The 19,574-nt window shown below is 39.9% G+C and overlaps 2 protein-coding genes across 2 annotated transcripts; one reads left to right on the top strand and one right to left on the bottom strand.

Annotated features, from left to right (window-relative positions):
* Positions 1 to 5,766: 5,766 nt before the first annotated feature.
* cbln11 (cerebellin 11) lies at positions 5,767 to 8,195 on the top strand. Its single transcript, XM_080451558.1, has 3 exons — positions 5,767 to 5,943; positions 6,667 to 6,798; positions 6,906 to 8,195. Exons 1-3 carry the CDS (start codon positions 5,817 to 5,819, stop codon positions 7,187 to 7,189), a joined length of 543 nt encoding a protein of 180 aa, XP_080307684.1. The 5' UTR covers positions 5,767 to 5,816; the 3' UTR covers positions 7,190 to 8,195.
* A 3,274-nt stretch (positions 8,196 to 11,469) lies between these two features.
* Positions 11,470 to 18,751, bottom strand: LOC308101891 (kelch-like protein 33; the record flags this gene model as incomplete). The annotated part of the gene is made up of 4 exons (XM_080451425.1): positions 11,470 to 12,274; positions 12,725 to 12,895; positions 16,388 to 17,336; positions 17,995 to 18,751. The coding sequence occupies 4 exons, from the start codon at positions 18,749 to 18,751 to the stop codon at positions 11,755 to 11,757; spliced, it is 2,397 nt and encodes a 798-aa protein (XP_080307551.1). The 3' UTR covers positions 11,470 to 11,754.
* Between the last annotated feature and the right edge of the window lie 823 nt (positions 18,752 to 19,574).

The raw sequence follows: 19,574 nt of genomic DNA, 5'->3' as shown, positions 1-19,574 counted from the left end.
CACTATGAACATTGATTTTGTTGAAAAAGTCATGTGACCCAAAAGTTATTCAATTTCTTAGATTTCAGAAATTCATAAAAAATACATTTTGAGGAAACTTTTCAAAATAAAGGGTGTGCATCATGTAGGCATGACTGACAGACACTATGAACAATGATTTTGTTGAAAAGGTCATGTGACCCAAAAGTTATTAAATTTCTTAGATTTCAGAAATTCATAAAAAATACATTTTGAGGACACTTTTCAAAATAAAGGGTGTGCATCATGTAGGCATGACTGACAGACACTATGAACAATGATTTTGTTGAAAAGGTCATGTGACCCAAAAGTTATTCAATTTCTTAGATTTCAGAAATTCATAAAAAATACATTTTGAGGACACTTTTCAAAATAAAGGGTGTGCATCATGTAGGCATGACTGACAGACACTATGAACATTGATTTTGTTGAAAAGGTCATGTGACCCAAAAGTTATTCAATTTCTTAGATTTCAGAAATTCATAAAAAGTACATTTTGAGGAAACTTTTCAAAATAAAGGGTGTGCATCATGTAAGCATGACTGACAGACACTATGAACATTGATTTTGTTGAAAAGGTCATGTGACCCAAAAGTTATTCAATTTCTTAGATTTCAGAAATTCATAAAAAATACATTTTGAGGACACTTTTCAAAATAAAGGGTGTGCATCATGTAGGCATGACTGACAGACACTATGAACAATGACTTTGTTGAAAAGGTCATGTGACCCAAAAGTTATTCAATTTCTTAGATTTCAGAAATTCATAAAAAATACATTTTGAGGAAACTTTTCAAAATAAAGGGTGTGCATCATGTAAGCATGACTGACAGACACTATGAACAATGATTTTGTTGAAAAGGTCATGTGACCCAAAAGTTATTCAATTTCTTAGATTTCAGAAATTCATAAAAAATACATTTTGAGGAAAAAATTCTAAATAAAGGGTGTGCATCATGTAGGCATGACTGACAGACACTATGAACAATGACTTTGTTGAAAAGGTCATGTGACCCAAAAGTTATTAAATTTCTTAGATTTCAGAAATTCATAAAAAATACATTTTGAGGAAACTTTTCAAAATAAAGGGTGTGCATCATGTAGGCATGACTGACAGACACTATGAACAATGATTTTGTTGAAAAGGTCATGTGACCCAAAAGTTATTCAATTTCTTAGATTTCAGAAATTCATAAAAAATACATTTTGAGGAAACTTTTCAAAATAAAGGGTGTGCATCATGTAGGCATGACTGACAGACACTATGAACAATGACTTTGTTGAAAAGGTCATGTGACCCAAAAGTTATTAAATTTCTTAGATTTCAGAAATTCATAAAAAATACATTTTGAGGAAACTTTTCAAAATAAAGGGTGTGCATCATGTAGGCATGACTGACAGACACTATGAACAATGATTTTGTTGAAAAGGTCATGTGACCCAAAAGTTATTCAATTTCTTAGATTTCAGAAATTCATAAAAAATACATTTTGAGGAAACTTTTCAAAATAAAGGGTGTGCATCATGTAGGCATGACTGACAGACACTATGAACAATGATTTTGTTGAAAAGGTCATGTGACCCAAAAGTTATTCAATTTCTTAGATTTCAGAAATTCATAAAAAATACATTTTGAGGAAAAATGTCAAAATAAAGGGTGTGCATCATGTAGGCATGACTGACAGACAATGGCTGGGTTTCCCAAACGCATATGGTGTAAGACTTGTAGTGCTGCACATGCTCAGATGCTCCTCTAGGCCGCACACAGAAGCCTGTGCATAGATGTGCCACGCAATGGTAGGCCTCAGGCCTCAGGTCTACCATTCTGAAATTTAATGTAATAATATTTGGACCTACAGTAGGCTCTCTTTACTCTTAAAAAGAAATATATTTATGTATGTATATATATACACACACACACACACACACACACACACACACACACACACACACACACACACACACACACATATATATATATATATATATATATATATATATATATATATATATATATATATATATATATATATATATATATATATATATGTACACTAGAATTTCGCAGGCCTTCGGCCCGCTCATCCTAGCGTCACGCGTCGTAAATGGGAAGAAGGCAATAGCGGGAAGGCGATACTCAATTTACTTGGAAAAGCAAACATGGCAACCCATGTTTTTCATATATCCAGTTGCTTGGAAAGTGCAAACTTGGCAACCTGGCTGAGTGGCCCTATTGTTTGTTTTGCTTGTTTTTATTTCCGTCTAAAAGCAAGCATGGCAAGTGGCAATATATACCAAGTTGCTTGAATGTCGTAAATGTGTCAACCTAGCGGGAATAGTATACTGTACTCCTCTGTACTGTACTGTAGTCCTCTGCACTGTGCTCTACTGTACTTTACTGTACTGTGCTCCACTGTACTGCACTCCACTGTACTGTACTGCACTGTACTGTACTGTACTCCTCTGTTCTGCTCTCTTCTCTTCTGTACTGTACTGTACTGTACTGTACTGTACTGTACTCCACTGTACTCCACTGTACTGTACTGTACTGTACTCCTCTGTTCTGCTCTCTTCTCTTCTCTTCTGTACTGTACTGTACTGTACTGTACTGTACTGTACTGTACTGTACTGCTGTACTACTGTACTGCTGTACTGCTGTACTGTACTGTACTGTACTGTACTGTACTGTACTGTACTGTACTGTACTGTACTGTTCTGTACTGTACTCTGCTGTACTGTACTCCTCTGTTCTGCTCTCTTCTCTACTGTAGTGTAGTGTAGTGTGTACCCCCTGTCCATTAGGGTAGAGGTGTATATATATATATATATATATATATATATATATATATATATATATATACACACACATATATATACATTTTAAGAGTAAAGAGAGCCTACTGTCAGCTGTCCAGCAGTCCAAATATTATTAAATTAAATTTGTGCGTGGCACATCTATGTACGAAATGTCTATGTTCACAGGCTTCTGTGTGCGGCCTAGAGGAGCATCTGAGCATGTGCAGCACTATAAGTCTTACACCATATGCGTTTGGGAAACCCAGCCCTTATGAACAATGATTTTGTTGAAAAGGTCATGCGACCAAAAAGTTATTCAATTTCTTAGATTTCAAAAATTCATAAAAAATACATTTTGAGGAAACTTTTCAAAATAAAGGGTGTGCATCATGTAGGCATGACTGACAGACAATATGAACAATGATTTTGTTGAAAAGGTCATGTGACCAAAAAGTTATTCAATTTCATAGATTTCAGAAAATCATAAAGAATACATTTTTAGGAAGAATGTCAAAATAAAGGGTGTGCATCATGTAGGCATGACTGACAAACAATATGAACAATGATTTTATTGAAAAGGTCATGTGACCAAAAAGTTATTCAATTTCTTAGATTTCAGAAATTCATAAAAAATACATTTTTAGGAAATCTTTCAAAATAAAGGGTGTGCATGATGTAGGAATTACTGACAAATAATTTGAACAATGATTTTGTTGAAAAGGTCATGCGACCAAAAAGTTATTACATTTCTTAGATTTCGGAAAATCATAAAAAATACATTTTTAGGAAGATTTTCAAAATAAAGGGTGTGCATAGTGTATGCATGGTCAATGAACATTGTGATGTGTTTTGGTGTGTCCAAGTGGTTTTGTCTAGGAGATATAGCATTTTTTTTAAATTGCAGTCTGTAATTTATTGACGGTCCCTAAGATTTTCGAATATCCAACTGGGTGAATATCCAACCTGAAACCAACTTCACCGCGGTAATAATTGAGTGGTCCAGGCCTTCCTTGTCTCTTGGCTCTGCTATCTCTTTGGCTAGGGTTGGTCCGACTTTGACAAAAAAACTATTAAGTTCGTTTGCAATTTCTTTAGTTTCATTTATAATTGTGCTATCTTTATAGAAGTAGTTTGGATACTCACCTTTGCCAGTACCTTTTCTAATTATGCTATTTAATGTTTTCCATGTGGCTTGGATATTTCCTCTTTGCTGTTCTAGTTGTTTCTGATAGTAGTCCTTTTTACTTGATCTTATTATATTTGTCAATTTATTTTTGTATGTCTTGTATCTGGTCTCTTCATCTTTTGTTCGTTGTTTTATAAATATCCTATAAAGTGTATTTTTCTTTTTACAGGCATTTTCGATACCTTTGGTTATCCACGGAGTATGCTGCTTCTGGTTGTATTTGTTCTGTGTTTTTCTAAGAGGACAGTGTTTATCGTATAACTCCAGCAGTTTTGACAGGAATGCCTCATATGATTTGTTTGGGTCATCAGTATCATAGACCTTATTCCAGGTCTGTCTCCTGAGGTCCACCTTGAGAGCAGTAACGGCTTCGGGTGTTGTATGTCGAGATAGCCTACAGGTGTTGTTTCTACTTTTTATTTCCATTTTGAGGTGGTGTTGGAAAATGGCAAAGACTGGGAGATGGTCACTGGTATCATTAATCAATAGTCCAGCTGTTACTTGGCTTTCTAATGAATTTATAAAAATGTTATCAATTAACTGTAGCTGTTTCTGTTGTTATTCTAGGTTTGGTGATTACAGGGAATAGGCTGTTGCTGAACATTGTATCCACAAAATCTGTTATTTTTCTCTTTCCATGTGGATTAAGTAGGTCCACATTAAAGTCGCCACATGCTATGTGCACTTTATTATCATTAAGGCTGCCAAACATATTGTCTACTCTATTATTAAAAGTGTCAAGGCATGTTCCAGGTGTTCTATATATACACAACTTATGACCATATTTTTACTTTTGTCAAATACGATTTCTACTGTTATGCATTCCATAATATTATCTAAGTTATATGTCATATTTTGTACCACGTTACATCTTAAGGCTGTATCCACATACAAGGCTACTCCTCCTCTTGTTTTGTTTGTCCTATTTGAGGTGTACAGTTCGTACCCCTCAAAAACCACATTGCATTCATTCTCATCATTCAGCCAGGTTTCAGAGACTGCAATGACGTTGAATTTGTTGAATTGGGCCAGATATTTCTTAATTTTTTGGAAGTTTGTATTCAGGCTTCTGCTGTTAAAGTGTATAATTGAGAATGTACCCTTCATTTCAACATTTCTAAATTGGTCATCAGTATAGTACTGGCAATTGTTATTTATGTTATTGTAAAAATTATTTTCCGGATCTAAATCATAGCCCATCTCATATGGTTTATGGTCTGTGTGTTCGAAGTTTTTGAAATTATAATGTTCATACTGTTGACTATTTGTACTGCTTATAATAACATTGGCACCATCAACAAGTTCATCGTCATCAACGTCCATGTACGGGAACTGAGGGTTCTCATCAAATACCATCATTGGTGGAAGTACAAGTGCTCCGTGCTCGTCCATAAAAGATGTTATGAGTCCAAGCCAATAGTGAGATAGGACAAAGAGTCCTCGCATCATGCAAGCCAGTAACAGGAATCATGCAATGTTTATCAGAATTAATAATACAAAAGAACATTTCGACTGAGCAGCCAAAGAGGACAGCCATGCTATGTCTTTCAAAAAAGAATAGAAAGTAATAAATACTAAATACTCCAGTTCCACTTTGCAAGCCAAAAAAAAAATATTTTGGACATATGACAGCAACAAATTATGCATTTCCTGATACAAGATCCTGCCCCATCATCCTCCCTGCAGGAGTATGTTGTCAGGTGACAGGTTTGGCTACCTATATATATATAGGCCTACCCTTCATATGATGCCTATTACATCCTCTGTCTTATTAGAGTAACCACTGCAACCAAACAGGTGCATAAAGGACATCCTGATGATGGCAAAGAAGACATGCATCGCCATCCTGGTCCTCTTGAGTTGGACAACTCTGCTGTCTGTTGCAGACAATGCAAAAGAAATGCAGGAACTGCGTGCTGAACTGAATTCTCTGAAGGCGGCCGGTAAGTTAAGAGTTACGCCTTGATACATATAATGAAATAAATTCTATGAATAGACAAATGGCAAATCTATTTGGATGATTTAATCTCTGTTACAACTGATTAATGAATACCCAGTGGTGGACAAACTACTCAACCCCAGCACTTGAGTCCTGGTCAAATATTACTCTACTGTCTACAAGTAAAGGTTGCTCTAAATTTGTACTTAAGTTAAAGTACTGGATTACTTTCTTTAAAAAAAATACTTGAGTTTTCAAAAGTACATTTGCTTTAAAAAAAAATACTTAGATATTCAAAAGTAAAAACTTTAGATTTTCCAGAAACTTTCTAAACATGTCAATAATAGTGAAAATAGCAGATCTACAAGCTAACAACGTGTTGCATCGCGACGTGTTGTGAGCTTGTAGATATGCTATTTTCCACTATATTTCAAATAAAGCATAAGTGGTTGATTAGTATTAATTAAAGCATAAGTGGTTAAAAGGAACTTTTTCCGTTCCTAGAAAGGGAGTCAAAAGTACAATATTTGTCTCTGAAATGTAGTGGAGTGAAAGTATCCAAAAATAGAAATACCCAAGTACAGTACTCAAGTAAATGTACTTTGTCACTGACCACCTCTGTGAATACCAAACTTGAAATAATGTCAAATGACAAAGTAAATTGAGTGAAATTATACAAAATTATGCTTTCTCCTGCTCTCCCTCTCTCCCTCTCTTTTGTCCTCAGTTGGTTCAAAAGTGGGCTTTTCTGCATCGTTTGGAACAAGGGCTGGTGTACGTAATGGACCTTCTGGATCCACAACCATTGTGTTCAAGAATGTCTTCATCAACACTGGCAATGCTTACAGCACTACCACAGGTACTGACACGATCATGACATTTTACCTGACAATTAATTGTTGTTTTTAGACAATAAATGTGTGCTGGTGAGTGTGTGTAATAATTCCATTTGGCTGGTGTCAACAGGTATCTTCACTGCTCCACTGAAGGGAGCGTACCAGTTCACCTTCACAACTTTCGGCTACACCTCTTCTTTCACCTCTGGGGCCATCCTGGTGAAGAATGGGGTCCTTCAAGTCAGCACTTATGAATTCAAGAATAACGATGGCAACGACAGCACCAGTAACACAGTGATTCTGCCACTTATTGCTGGAGACAGGGTGAATATAATCCGTTGGGCACACGGTCAGGTGTATGACAACTCGAACCACCACACTACTTTCAGTGGCTTCCTTCTCTACCCGCTGTAGACCTAACTGTACTATCGACCAGTGGTTCTCAAGTTGGGGGTCAGCTAAATTTATATAGCATCAAAATCAACAAGTTGCGTTGCAAAGCGTTGTGAGCTTTGAAAATGTTTTAATATGAAAAATAATAATTAACGTGCAGTACCACACAAACAAACAAAACATTTGAGAGTCCGAGGGTTCCCAAGGAGGCCAATGCAAAAAAACATTTGAGGAGTGAGAGCACTGTACAATGCAAAATAATTGTAATGCCTTCAAACGTCTATTTTTACAACGTTTGTTTAGGCAAACGAACATACAAATGAATTAAAATCGTACTACTACTTGGCCGAGATTTTTACGTTGAAAGCATTGAAACATTTTAACAACACAAATCTTGTATGGGGGTCCGGGCACAAAATATTTTGAGATGGGGGTCCGTGACAAGGGGGTCCTTGAAATGAAAAGGTTTGAGAATCACTGCTATAGACAGTTTATCACAGTTGATGTGTAGTAGTAATAGTAGTAGTAGTAAGTAGTAAGTAGTAAGTAGTAAGTAGTAATTGCAGATAAAACACACGCAGTGGGTGAAATAATTCTTTTGTTGGCGCTTCATTGTTTTGTAGTATTCCGTGAGAAGAGAGGTAGAGTGAAAGCAAAGGGAAAGGCATAGAAAACAGGTTAAATAGAACACATAAAGATATATATACACATAGCCTTTGTGAAAGAAGGTAGCCTATACATGATATTCAGAACATTTAACATCATACTGTATGTAAGTGTGCACGTTCTTTTAGAAACATTAGCATCATATGCAGGTGTGTGCGTATTAGCGTAATGTACCAAACTTTTGCCTTTCTTTTATAATTGGACTTTTTTTTTTTTTTGTATTGACCATGCCTACAGTATATTGAATGTATCCTGTAGTTTCTCTGTTGCCACCATATATGCAAATGTCTTGGTTGTTTGGATCTTATCAAAGTACATATTCTGGTGCATTCTCCTTCAAATAAAGAATCCACTGTGTGCATCTAAGTTGTGGCCTACCTTCCATCAAGTACAGTACACCACAGCACAATCACAGTACATAGAATGCAGCATTACGACATAAAAAAAACATAAGAATAAGAGGGAAACAAGCAAATATAAACGAAAGAATATAGCCAGCTCAAGAGGAAGATGGTGAAGAAGACAAACATACTGTAAGTGTACTTTCAGAAGATGAGGAGGTAACCGAAAAAACTAAACAAAACATAATTTGGTTGTTCACACTGAGATAAGAATTTACAATACACGTAATGGGGGAGTATCACTGTTTAACACAAACTGACTAAAGTACTATTCTGATAGTAATCATTGCTACAGAGCGTTTGTTTGGTCACAGGGGTCTCTCAAGCTCTTTAGTAAACAGAATATAGTACATTTTCTGGTAGGTGACAACATTTAAGCCAATCAGGAGAGAGCACTGAAAATGCATTTTCTGTTTATTAACGAGCTGGAGAGACATGGGAGACTCTCCTTTTACTGAACAAACACTCTATAGCAATGAGTACTATCAGAATATAGAGCTATTGAACACTTATTTTAACAAAATTAAATCACTGAGGCACGGTGGCGCAGTCGGTAGCGCTGTCGCCTCACAGCTAGAAGGTCCTGGGTTCGATTCCCGCCGGGGGACGCTGTGGGCGCTGGGGGCGTGTCTTCTCCTCCGCGTCATCAGCGCCCATACCCTAGGTGGGGTTGGCAAAAGGGCCTACTCTGTGTGGAGTTTGCATGTTCTCCCCGTGTCTCCTAGGGTAGTTAATACCCTCACAAAAACATGTAGTAATCCTGGTCGCTATACCGCCTCCCCCATGACAGCAGGGGCGCCTGATGGAGGGGAAGGGAACTGGTTGGAATAACGTGTTCCTTCCACGCGCTACGTCCAATCAGGGAAACTCCCTCCTGTCAGGTGACAAGAAGGTCAGTTGGCTCTCATGCCTGAAGGAAGCATGAGCTCGGCCCTGGCCTCCCTACTGTGGGGGACTGGTGTAGTGCTGGTGTAGGGCGGGTGTAGTGCCCAGGATCACTTAGGAATTTGGCACCGGGTGAAAAAAATGGGTTACAAAAATCGCGGGATAAAAATTTAAGTAAAAAAAAAAAAAAAAAAAAAAAAAAAAAATTAAATCACTTACCCTACCTTTAATTTGTGTCCAACATTGATGCAGGTTCCAAAATGACATGATCGCTGTCCATGGTGCTGATCATGCACTCTGCCCCTGGCGCGGCTTTAACTTGTTCCACCACTGTGGCCATGGTAACCATACAGATGATACAAGAATACAGAATTAAATTAAGATGAACAGTGCTGGGCAGGCTGTTTTAAACATTTGCGCTAGCTAGGCAACTTGTTACCTTTTGGATCTAGCCTCCTCTCCTGTCCAGAATGCAATGATGCATGTGGTTGTGTCCACATGGATCAACATATCTCTGATGTTCCTATACACTTGGAATGAACAATTCAAGGCAGATCAGGACAAACAAAAAAAATAGGTCATCAGAGTTTGCTGATAACATCAGGGTGGGTCTTTTGAGCTTATCATGGTTTTCAGGGTAACCTCTGTAACTGCTCACTTCCTTAAAAAAATTCTCCAATTTGTTGCACAACTGACACAGGGACTTGACTGAAGGGCAAGACCTGTTTTAGTGACAGTGGCATGCAAGAGGCTATTATTAGGCTCGACAGAGACAGGTTTAGAATTTCAGGCCGCTTTGAAAACTAACCCCCTTTAATGTTGTTATGGAAAAAAGACAAGAAAAAAAACACTCCAAGCCAAATTTGAACAACCCAATTTGTTGTTGTAAAGCTGTCAAATTTGAACTTGAACTCATCTGAACTTCTATGAAGTCATGGTATGCTATGCTTTCTAAGTTTATGGACTCAACACTGTCATAGTAAATTGATTTATGACTGGATGTTTATATTGCTCTGTCAAGTAAAACGCCACAGGGGTTACTAAGTTATCCATAACAGTCTCTCTACAATGTAGAGATTTGTGCTGTATTGTGCTGAAGTTATGCTTTCAACAAATATTTGTTTTTAATTGTGCCTGTCTTTAATTATTAAGCATAATAACATTAAAGATAAACCTGCTTGTGTTAAAATGTAAAAAAAACATTAATAAAACATGTTTTTGTTGTGTTGTCTTATCACACAATTTAGTAAGGTTTAGTATTTCAAAAAATAGCGCAGTGCATAGTGAAGATACGTAAAATAATACTTTACAAGTAATTTAGGTATCAGGAAAATGAACTCTGCTGGTACTGGAATCCATACTTAATTTAATGGTGTACGTGTATGTATGTGTATTGAAATAATCATGAAAGGAGTTCTACTCTAGCTCCCCTTGAAAATACAAATAAAAAAACGTCATCAATGTGATGATTGTAGAAGAATTATATTAGATGCTAGAAGGATGTTAGAAATTGGATTGTTGTGAATGTATTGCAATTCTAATACAGTTGACACAATCCGGGGAAAATGTATAGCACGGTGACGTGACACCATGGATTTGCATAAAGACGTGAAATCGTTTAAATGTTGAAATCATTTTTAGAGAGCTCCAGGTTAGCCATCTCAGACAGATGTTTAATAAGACCTATTTTGTCTCCACTTCAAGGAAATATTCTAAAGATTCAAACCACCAGAATGATAGACTGGTGACATCTAGTGTTGATAAAATATATTGTCTGCGCACAGGATAAATGGAAAACCAGGTTAAAATGTAGATGATTAAAGGAGCATCAAAGTCAGACATGGGCTCAGTCAGAACCTACAGTAGGCCTGTACAGTAGCCTATATCAAAACCGCAAACATGTATTTTATTCATACCTTATTGAAAAGAAAAGTCCCACTGAGAAACATTATCTTTTCTACCAGGGAGTCCTAGACCAGACATCAAAAGGCAAAATGTTTCACTTAAAATGTCTCACACTTGCAAAAGTAAAATATATGCATTGAATGATAGGGCTGTTAACATCTGCATGTTAAAGCGCATAATCTGGTGCATTTTTCTTTAAATAAATAATCCATTGTGAATTTATGTTGCTGATTGCTTTATCAACAGTCGTATACAGGCTGCAGCATTTAGACGGATACAAATGTAAAGATGAAAGAGTAAACATGCCTATTTAATTTTTTTTCCCCAAAAGGAGCAGAACTGATCAATTGTTTCAGCTGCATGCAGCTTTGTAGCAGCTTTATATGCAAACTGCATCACGTCTATATCGTTATGTTTGGTTGATAAACATTGTGTCATTTAAAATCCATGAAACTTTCATTGAACCACCACACTAGCCTGAATATTAAAACTAACCAGAATATGTGACTGCAGCGATTTAGACAAAATCACAATGTTTTATCAAATACCTCAATATTGATCACAATAAATAATATCCTTTAACTTTTCAAAATTTTACTAAAATAGCTAAAATAGCTGATCTACAAGTTCACAATGCATCGCAATTGACCAGGTAAAGATGCCATTTCACGATTTTACAATATCTACTAGTCTTATATCATGATCGATATGATATCGATAATAATGTAGTCATTGTCTGAGGTGCTTGGGCAAAGTAAGCAGGCAGGCCCGAATGTCAGTAATGGCTCCGGGCATCCTGCCCAAGGTCTCCCACCTTTGTGTACTGGCGTCATACCGATGGACCAGTCCGGACTCAGTATAGTCTTCCTGGGAGTAACCTCCCAGTATGTAGATCCTCCCTTCCAGGACGGCTGATGCTGCGCCGACATGGGGAACAGGCATAGATGTGAGAGAGGTCCAGGTGTCGCTCACTGGGTCGTACACCTCGCAGGCCCGTTGGTCAGTGTAAAACTCCCTTAGGTTACACGCGCCGCCTGCCACATACAGGCGTCCCTGCAGGGCCTCCATGCAATGTTGGGCACGGTTCTGGGCCATGTCCGCCAGGTAGGTGGTTCCTCTCTCTGGGTGGTAGAGGAACATGGAGACCAGACAGACGTACTTGCAGTTGAACCCCCCCGAGATGAAGATCTCTCCGTCTAGGACCGTCACAGCATGTCCACTCAGGGCCTGGTCAAGCGGTTTTACATAGCTGAAATCCAAAATCAGAACCAATGTATTTGTATTCCTGTACCACTAGCTGTACAGGAATTAATCTGGGTAGAATAGAATAGACTTTATTTTCCATTTGCATGAATGCATAGAAAATCTTGGAGCTCAGCTCCCAGAGTCAGCATTTAAACAAGGGTAACAGCTGCGAAGAAAGTTGCATGCTGGGACATCATATAAGCATTGTGCAGAGACAACATGACCCCACATTTGATGCAACAGTACAATGCAGAATGATACAATACTATACATATACATTCAGCGTCTATTTAAAAAATTGCTCCCCAGCAGGTCACATTTTTGGTAAAAGAGAGCCAACAGAGTCTTAAAGTCCTTCTAAAGATTCAAACTCTGTCCAATTCCTATCACAACTAGACATACAGTATGTGAGACCAGTGTGTGATGTTTAGTTTAGTTTGTTTGTTGGTCTTACCTCCAGCTGTCAGAGTCAGGGTTGTAGACCTCCACACTGTCTAAGTTGGTGTTGATCTCCTCGTCTCCTCCGATAGCATAAAGACGCTCGCCTCGCACTACCACAGGAAAGTTACTTCTGAAGTCCTGCATGTCAGCCAGCCTCTTCCAGCTGTCCTGCATTGGATCGTATCTAAGCGTGTGTGTGTGCGTGTGCGTGTGTGTGTGTGTGTGTGTGTGTGTGTGTGTGTGTGTGTGTGTGTGTGTGTGTGTGTGTGTGTGTGTGTGCGTGTGTGCGTGTGCGTGTGAGGGGGGAAATGAAAAAGAATATTATAAAAAGAATATTAGCCAACCTCTTCCAGCTCCATGCACACATTATCTAACATGTGTGAGCACACATTCAGGTGTGGCCTATTATGTTCATACTATGTGAAAAATAAGATGAAGGGGCCTATATTTTGGTGCTGGCATATTGGTGTGTGCTGTGCAGTGGATGAGTGAATCCAGCTGTGTTTTCAATTAATTTAGATTGGATCATAGGACTAGGGGGCAGTGGCATATATTGTATAATCACTAATAGTAGGGGGTACTAAGCACAAAAAATGGCCAAATCGTTACGCGGCGGATAAAAGCATGAAATTTGATACAGATGTCCCTTGGGTCATCCTAAAACATCCTAGAAGGGGTGCCCAAAAAAATCTTAAACAGGAAGTGACTTATGGACAAAATTCAAAATGGCCACCTAAACTGTTGACCGTTGACTCAAAAGACACCAAAAGAATCTCCAAAAAGCATAACATTTGGCACATATGTCCCTTGGGTCATCCTAAGACATCCTAGAAGGGGTGCCCAAAGGAATCTGAAACAGGAAGTGAGTTATTGACTAAATTGAAAATGGCCGCCTAGTGTTGTCGATTGACTCAAAAGACAACTAAAGAATCTCATAAAAGCATACAAATTGGCACACATGTCTTTTTGGTCATCCTAAGACATCCTAGAAGGGGTGCCCAAAGAAATCTTAAGCAGGAACTGAGTTATTGACAAAATTGAAAATGGCCGCCTACAGTGTTATCTATTGACTCAAAAGACAACTAAAGAATCTCATAAAAGCATACAATTTGGCATACATGTCCCTTGGGTCATCCCAAGACATCCCAGAAGGGGTGCCCAAAAAAATCTTAAACAGGAAGTGAGTCATTGACAAAATTGAAAATGACCGCCTACAGTGTTGTCGATTGACTCAAAAGACAACTAAAGAATCTCATAATGGCATACATGTCCCTTGGGTCATCCTAAGACATCCTAGAAGGGGTGCCTGAAATTATCTGAAACAGGAAGTGAGTTATTGACTAAATTGAAAATGGCTGTGTACAGTCTTGACAGATGATGCAAAAGACACTCATAAAAAAGAATCTCATAAAAGCATGAAATTTGGTACAAATGTCCCTTGGGTGATCTGAATGCATCCTAAGGGGTGCCAAAAAAAGTTTGAATAGTCTCTCAATGGAAAACACTCCTCCCACACGGGCTGCACTGCTACAATATTCAAATCGAGCAGCCAATCTAGCATTTGGTCCAGAAGCCTGAAAGCTATGCAATCTCTACCATCTCCTGACAAATAAATTAAAGTCGCTGATTCGTGGACACCTTTATGGACACTCTTGCCAGAGGCTGCTTAAGTTTGTAGAGAACTCAAGTGTGGCTGCAAAGCTGAGCCCTTCTGTTCTAGAAAGTGTAGATGCCGGGATGCTGGGTTACCTTGCAGAGCATTATGCCAATGTGCTGGTAATTGCGAAATGGCACACATGAATACATGTAGTTACTAAACACTAATCACAAAAAAACAGTAATGATCAAGAAGAAAATACATGAGAAGATAGAGTGTAAAACAAGCAAGAAGATGTAGAGTGCAAAATAAATAAGATGCAGAGAGTAAAATAAGAATATGCAGAGTAAGATAAGATGCAGAGTAAAATAAATGAGAATATGCAGAGAGTTAGATAAATAAAGAAGATTCAAAGAGAACAATAAAAAAATTATGCAGAAAGTAAAATAAATAAGTGATGTAGAAATGAAAACAGAAGGTAGACTACAAAATACGGCAAGTTATGCACTGCATAACCTGTCGTATTGAGTCTGCATAAAATGCAGACTGCCATGGTCAACTGTTTAAACAGCCATTTAGAATTTCTTCAACATGGTCCCTTCCTAAAAAGTTTAATAAACAAGCAAACAAATAAATAACCCCTTCTAGGATATATTAAGAAGCACTCAATGTACGTACCAAATTATACACTTTTATGACGTCCCCTTATGTTTTCTTTTGTGTCAACTGCTTTTAGGCGGTCACTTCCTGTTTAAAACCTTTTTGGGCACCCCTTGTAGGATGCGTTCAGATCACCCAAGGGACATTTGTACCACATTTCATGCTTTTATGAGATTCTGTAGGTATCTTGCATCATCTTTCAACACTGTAGGCGGCCATTTTCAATTTAGTCAATAACTCACTTCCTGTTTCAGATTATTTTTGGCACCCCTTCTAGGATGTGTTAGGATGACCCAAGGGACATATGTGCCAAATTGTATACTTTTTGGAGATTCTATAGGCTTTTTGAGTCAATCGCCAACACTGTAGGCGGCCATTTTCAATTTAGTCAATAACTCACTTCCTGTTGAAGATTTTTTTGGGCACCCCTTCTAGGATGTCTTAGGATGACCCAAGGGACATGTGTGACACATTTTATACTTTTTGGAGATTCTTTAGTTGTCTTTTGAGTCAATCGACAACACTAGGCGGCCATTTTCAATTTGGTCAATAACTCACTTCCTGTTTCAGATTTTTTTGGGCTCCCCTTCTAGGATGTCTTAGGATGACCCAAGGGACATATGTGCCAAATGTTATGCTTTTTGGAGATTATTTTGGTGTCTTTTGAGTCAACGGTCAACAGTTTAGGTGGCCATTTTGGATTTTGTCCATAACTCACTTCCTGTTTAAGATTTTTTTGGGCACCCCTTCTAGGATGTTTTAGGATGACCCAAGGGACTTCTGTATCAAATTTCATGCTTTTATCCGCCGCGTAACGATTTTTCACTTAGTACCCCCTACTATAAACAAGGTACTAGATGAAAGAGCATGGGGTCACCAAAAATCTGTAGTGTTCATCTTGCAACCTGCTAATGCTAATGGTTTATGAGATATCTTGGATGCAAAATTGGCATTTTGGCCTGTGGGTGGCACTAGAGGCAAGGATATGGACACTCAAACATAATTGGGTTCTTCCTGCTCTGATGTGTGCACTAAGTTTCATCAATATATTGTATGCCAGTAGAAAGGGCCTAAGGGTGGCACCAGAGGAAAGGCCAATGGGTCACCAACATTACTAGTGATCATCTTCCGCAGAACATAAATACAACTGACAAGTTTCATGGAAATCAAAATGAACTGGCTTCATCCTCTGTGGAGCATGAAGGTGCAAAGCAAATTCATGACAAAACAGCCAATGTTTTTTTGGATATATTATTTTGTAACAGACGGACAGACGGACCAACCAATTGACCAACCAAAGGACCAACATTGCCATCCTTGCAGCCTCTTAAAAAGTAGGAACAAAAGCAGGTAAAAATGTGTGACGGAAAAATATATAATTTATATGACTTTATATGATGTATGTACAATGTTTTTCACCTGTAGGCAGATTTCATGATGTCATTCTTTGTGTAGAAGTGACAGCCGCCGACCACATACAGCTGTCCATTCATCACTCCCACCCCGTGCCTAAACCTTGGCTTGTCTGGCATCACTCCCAGCTTCCTCCATTCAACCTGTTTTACGAACCCTGTGCCGCTGCGCACAGAGTTGACATGCCACAGCTCCCCGTCCGGTATACGCTGGCCCACATCTGGGTTCAGTTGGTCTCCCCCGACCACAACCAGGGAGTCTTTAGGCCGCCGAACCCGGCCCCGGTCCAGGCCCTCGGTGACGCCAAAATAGAACTCTTTCGTTGCTGAGCCGTAGAGATCCACCTCTTCGTTCCCTTTGCACTCCATGCGCAGGTCGACGGCCCGGACCTCCTTGAACTCGCGGAATGTCATGAGGGGAAATCTGACGCCGCTCATCAGTTCACCAGCCAGGCTGAGCCTCCCTTCTGGGTCGGCCTCAACCCAGGATACTATGGCCCGGAACACGGGCAGCTCCGAGGACACACACAGGCCGTCGTGGCAGACGAAGTGCAGAAGCTTCTCGGGAGGCAGGTCCTGGAACTTCGGCACGGCTGACACCTCGCGGAAGTTCCGTAGGACGAAGTCGTCTGCCTCCTCTAGGAGCTCGGTCATCCCGTAGGCCTTGGCAAACGACGCCACGTCCAGGCAGGATGTGGCGTCCATTTCTCTCCACAGAAAGTCGAGGCACAGCGAGAGAGCCGACTGGAACTGGAGCTGCAGCGCGGTGCAGGTGATCTCGAAGACACAACCCCAGCTGAGCGGTAGGGTGCCGCTGTAGGAGCAGTCGATCAGAGCCCCAAGGTCTGAAGCTGGCAGGAAGGGGAGGTTCACACAGGGCTGATTGGACTCCCTCATCCCGCTGGTGAACATTCCTCTGAAGAAGTCACTGCTAGCAGCCAGGATAACTCTATGAACTGGCAATAGACAAGAGTCAAACCAAATGTCAATTAACTGATCTATTCTATAAAGGTCATGATGTCTCATCTGTGGGTCTGTCTGGACAATATGCATATACAGTATGGACTGGACATGCCCGATGACAGCGCAAATCTGCATTGATTGTGCGCAAGAGAGAGAGGGAGATGAAGAGAGAGAGGGAGGGAGGGATAGAGGTAGGGGGGAGGGGGAGAGAGGGGGAGAAAGGCAGAGAGAGAGCCTATTTCAACCATGCAATAATACTGTACTGAAACCTGAACATGCTGACATGCCGCTTCAAGACGTGTTGTCAGCGCAATAACCCCGGAGCGCACCTCCAAAAGCGCTTTCACTTCTGCCCATAGGGTGCACCACAAACAAAAAGTTCCACTGTCGGGCATACAAACTGTGATCTGCGCTCCAAGGAACACACTGTCAGTGAACTGACAATAAGCAAGAGTCAAATTCAAGCAGTAAAATACCTGATTAAAAGTGATTTGTTATCGATATTATTGTCATGATGATAACAAATAATTATTGTTAGAACTACATCGTATACATTATTATTACATGGATAATCTGATAAAACTTCTGTATCTGCATTGTCTTAAACAAGACACCTAAAAAGCTACATTATGTGTCTGTCTGTGTCCGTACCAAGAAAGGACGCCTCATCTGCCTCCAAAATGACATCACAGGCCACCTTCTCCATCCACATGTCTCTGATAGACAGCAGACTGATCCTCATCTGCTCCTCAGCAGAGATATTCCTCTTCTCTTTCCTCTGTCTTCCGCTCTCCTCCGTCTTCCCCTCCTCGGTGCACAGGTCCAGAACTCTGGGAACTCCCAGGCTGTCTGCGGCGGTCAGAGTGTTTGCGTGCAAAGCTGCTATGGCCCCGGTGTATGCAAACTCCAGAACCCCCGTCAGTCCCACAGAATCCACCTCAGGACCCAAAACCACAGACCACCTCTGAGACTCAACGTCCACATCGACATCTCTTCTCTCTGGACTTCTCTCCATCCGTGCAGCCCTCTCCTCCACTCTCTCCCTGACGAGGGAGCTGACTGCAGCCAGGACAGGGGAGTGCACGTGGAAGCTCTTCCCGTCCGAGGTTCTCAGGGTCAGGTCGGTGAGGAGGGAGGCGTCCCTGAACTCCCTCAAAGCCTCAAACACCTCTTTGGGATAGGTTTGGCTGTTGTATGTGTGGACCTTTTCATCATGATTACCATCAGATGTTTTCCATCTCTCCTTCATCAGTCCCATTTTGGTGTCATTGTAAGCCTTGATCCACCGCAGCTCGCAGTCCACCCGTACCAAGCCCTCGCCCCCCTCTTCGATCACTCTTTTCCTCCTCTCCTTCTCTCTCCTCCAGGTCTCTTCAAATTCCTGCGGGAGCTGCTGTGTGAATTCCATGTCAGTGGCTAAACTTGCTTTTCTCTAATAATGATGACAAAATAAACAAGCTTTATCTTTTACTCAGCATTGTCTTATTTTTGTTGATCCCCTGCCAGATTCCCGAAGGCTTTTCAACTCTTCTCAGCTCTGCTCATTAGTTCTAGAATCTCTCTCTACTATATCGGTCTGTTTCTTCTGCAGACTTTCCCCTCTTCTGTACAGGGCTGTCTGTGTATGTAAACAACTAGTTATTTATAGCTACTGGGGTCATGGGAGTTTCAGTTTCAAAACAGTCATGTGGGCCTTCTCCAACAGTCAAAGGGACCCTCCCCACTCTGTATGAAGCACCCTTCATTAACCACTTAAACCCCAGCATCCGTATTCTGGGGAAAACGTCAGCAGAAAATAGCAGATCTACAAGTGCACAACGCGTCGAATGCGAAGATATTTAATGTAGAGCACAAACAGAAAAGTCACTAGTACAGAGCCCTTAGGAACTCCGGTCAACCAAGTATAGGGTTTAAGAGGTTAAAAAAAGACTGTTTTGAAACTGGAACTCCCAAAGGTTAAAGTATAGTACAAATAAAGTGGCAAGCTTCGGGACAAACATCCTTTTCTCTGGCAGAAACTCGTAACTTTTCGTACCATGGTTACGTATCAGCATCTTTCAACATGCAGCATCTGTTGCCATGACCCTAATAGCATATACAATTGCAATTTGTAACAGTTGTATTCATACATAAATTGTCTTTGTCTAGATGCTCATTCTTCTTTAAGTTGTAATGATGATTTGTTTCATGCAGACTATTAATTGTGTGCTTAGTGGCCTTGTGGTTAGAGT

Source organism: Gymnoscopelus braueri (assembly GCF_963280865.1).
Source record: "Gymnoscopelus braueri genome assembly, chromosome: 15".
Classification (NCBI taxonomy): Eukaryota; Metazoa; Chordata; class Actinopteri; order Myctophiformes; family Myctophidae; genus Gymnoscopelus; species Gymnoscopelus braueri.
Note: the sequence above shows the minus strand (reverse complement) of the source record. Positions and strands in the feature narration are given on the sequence as shown.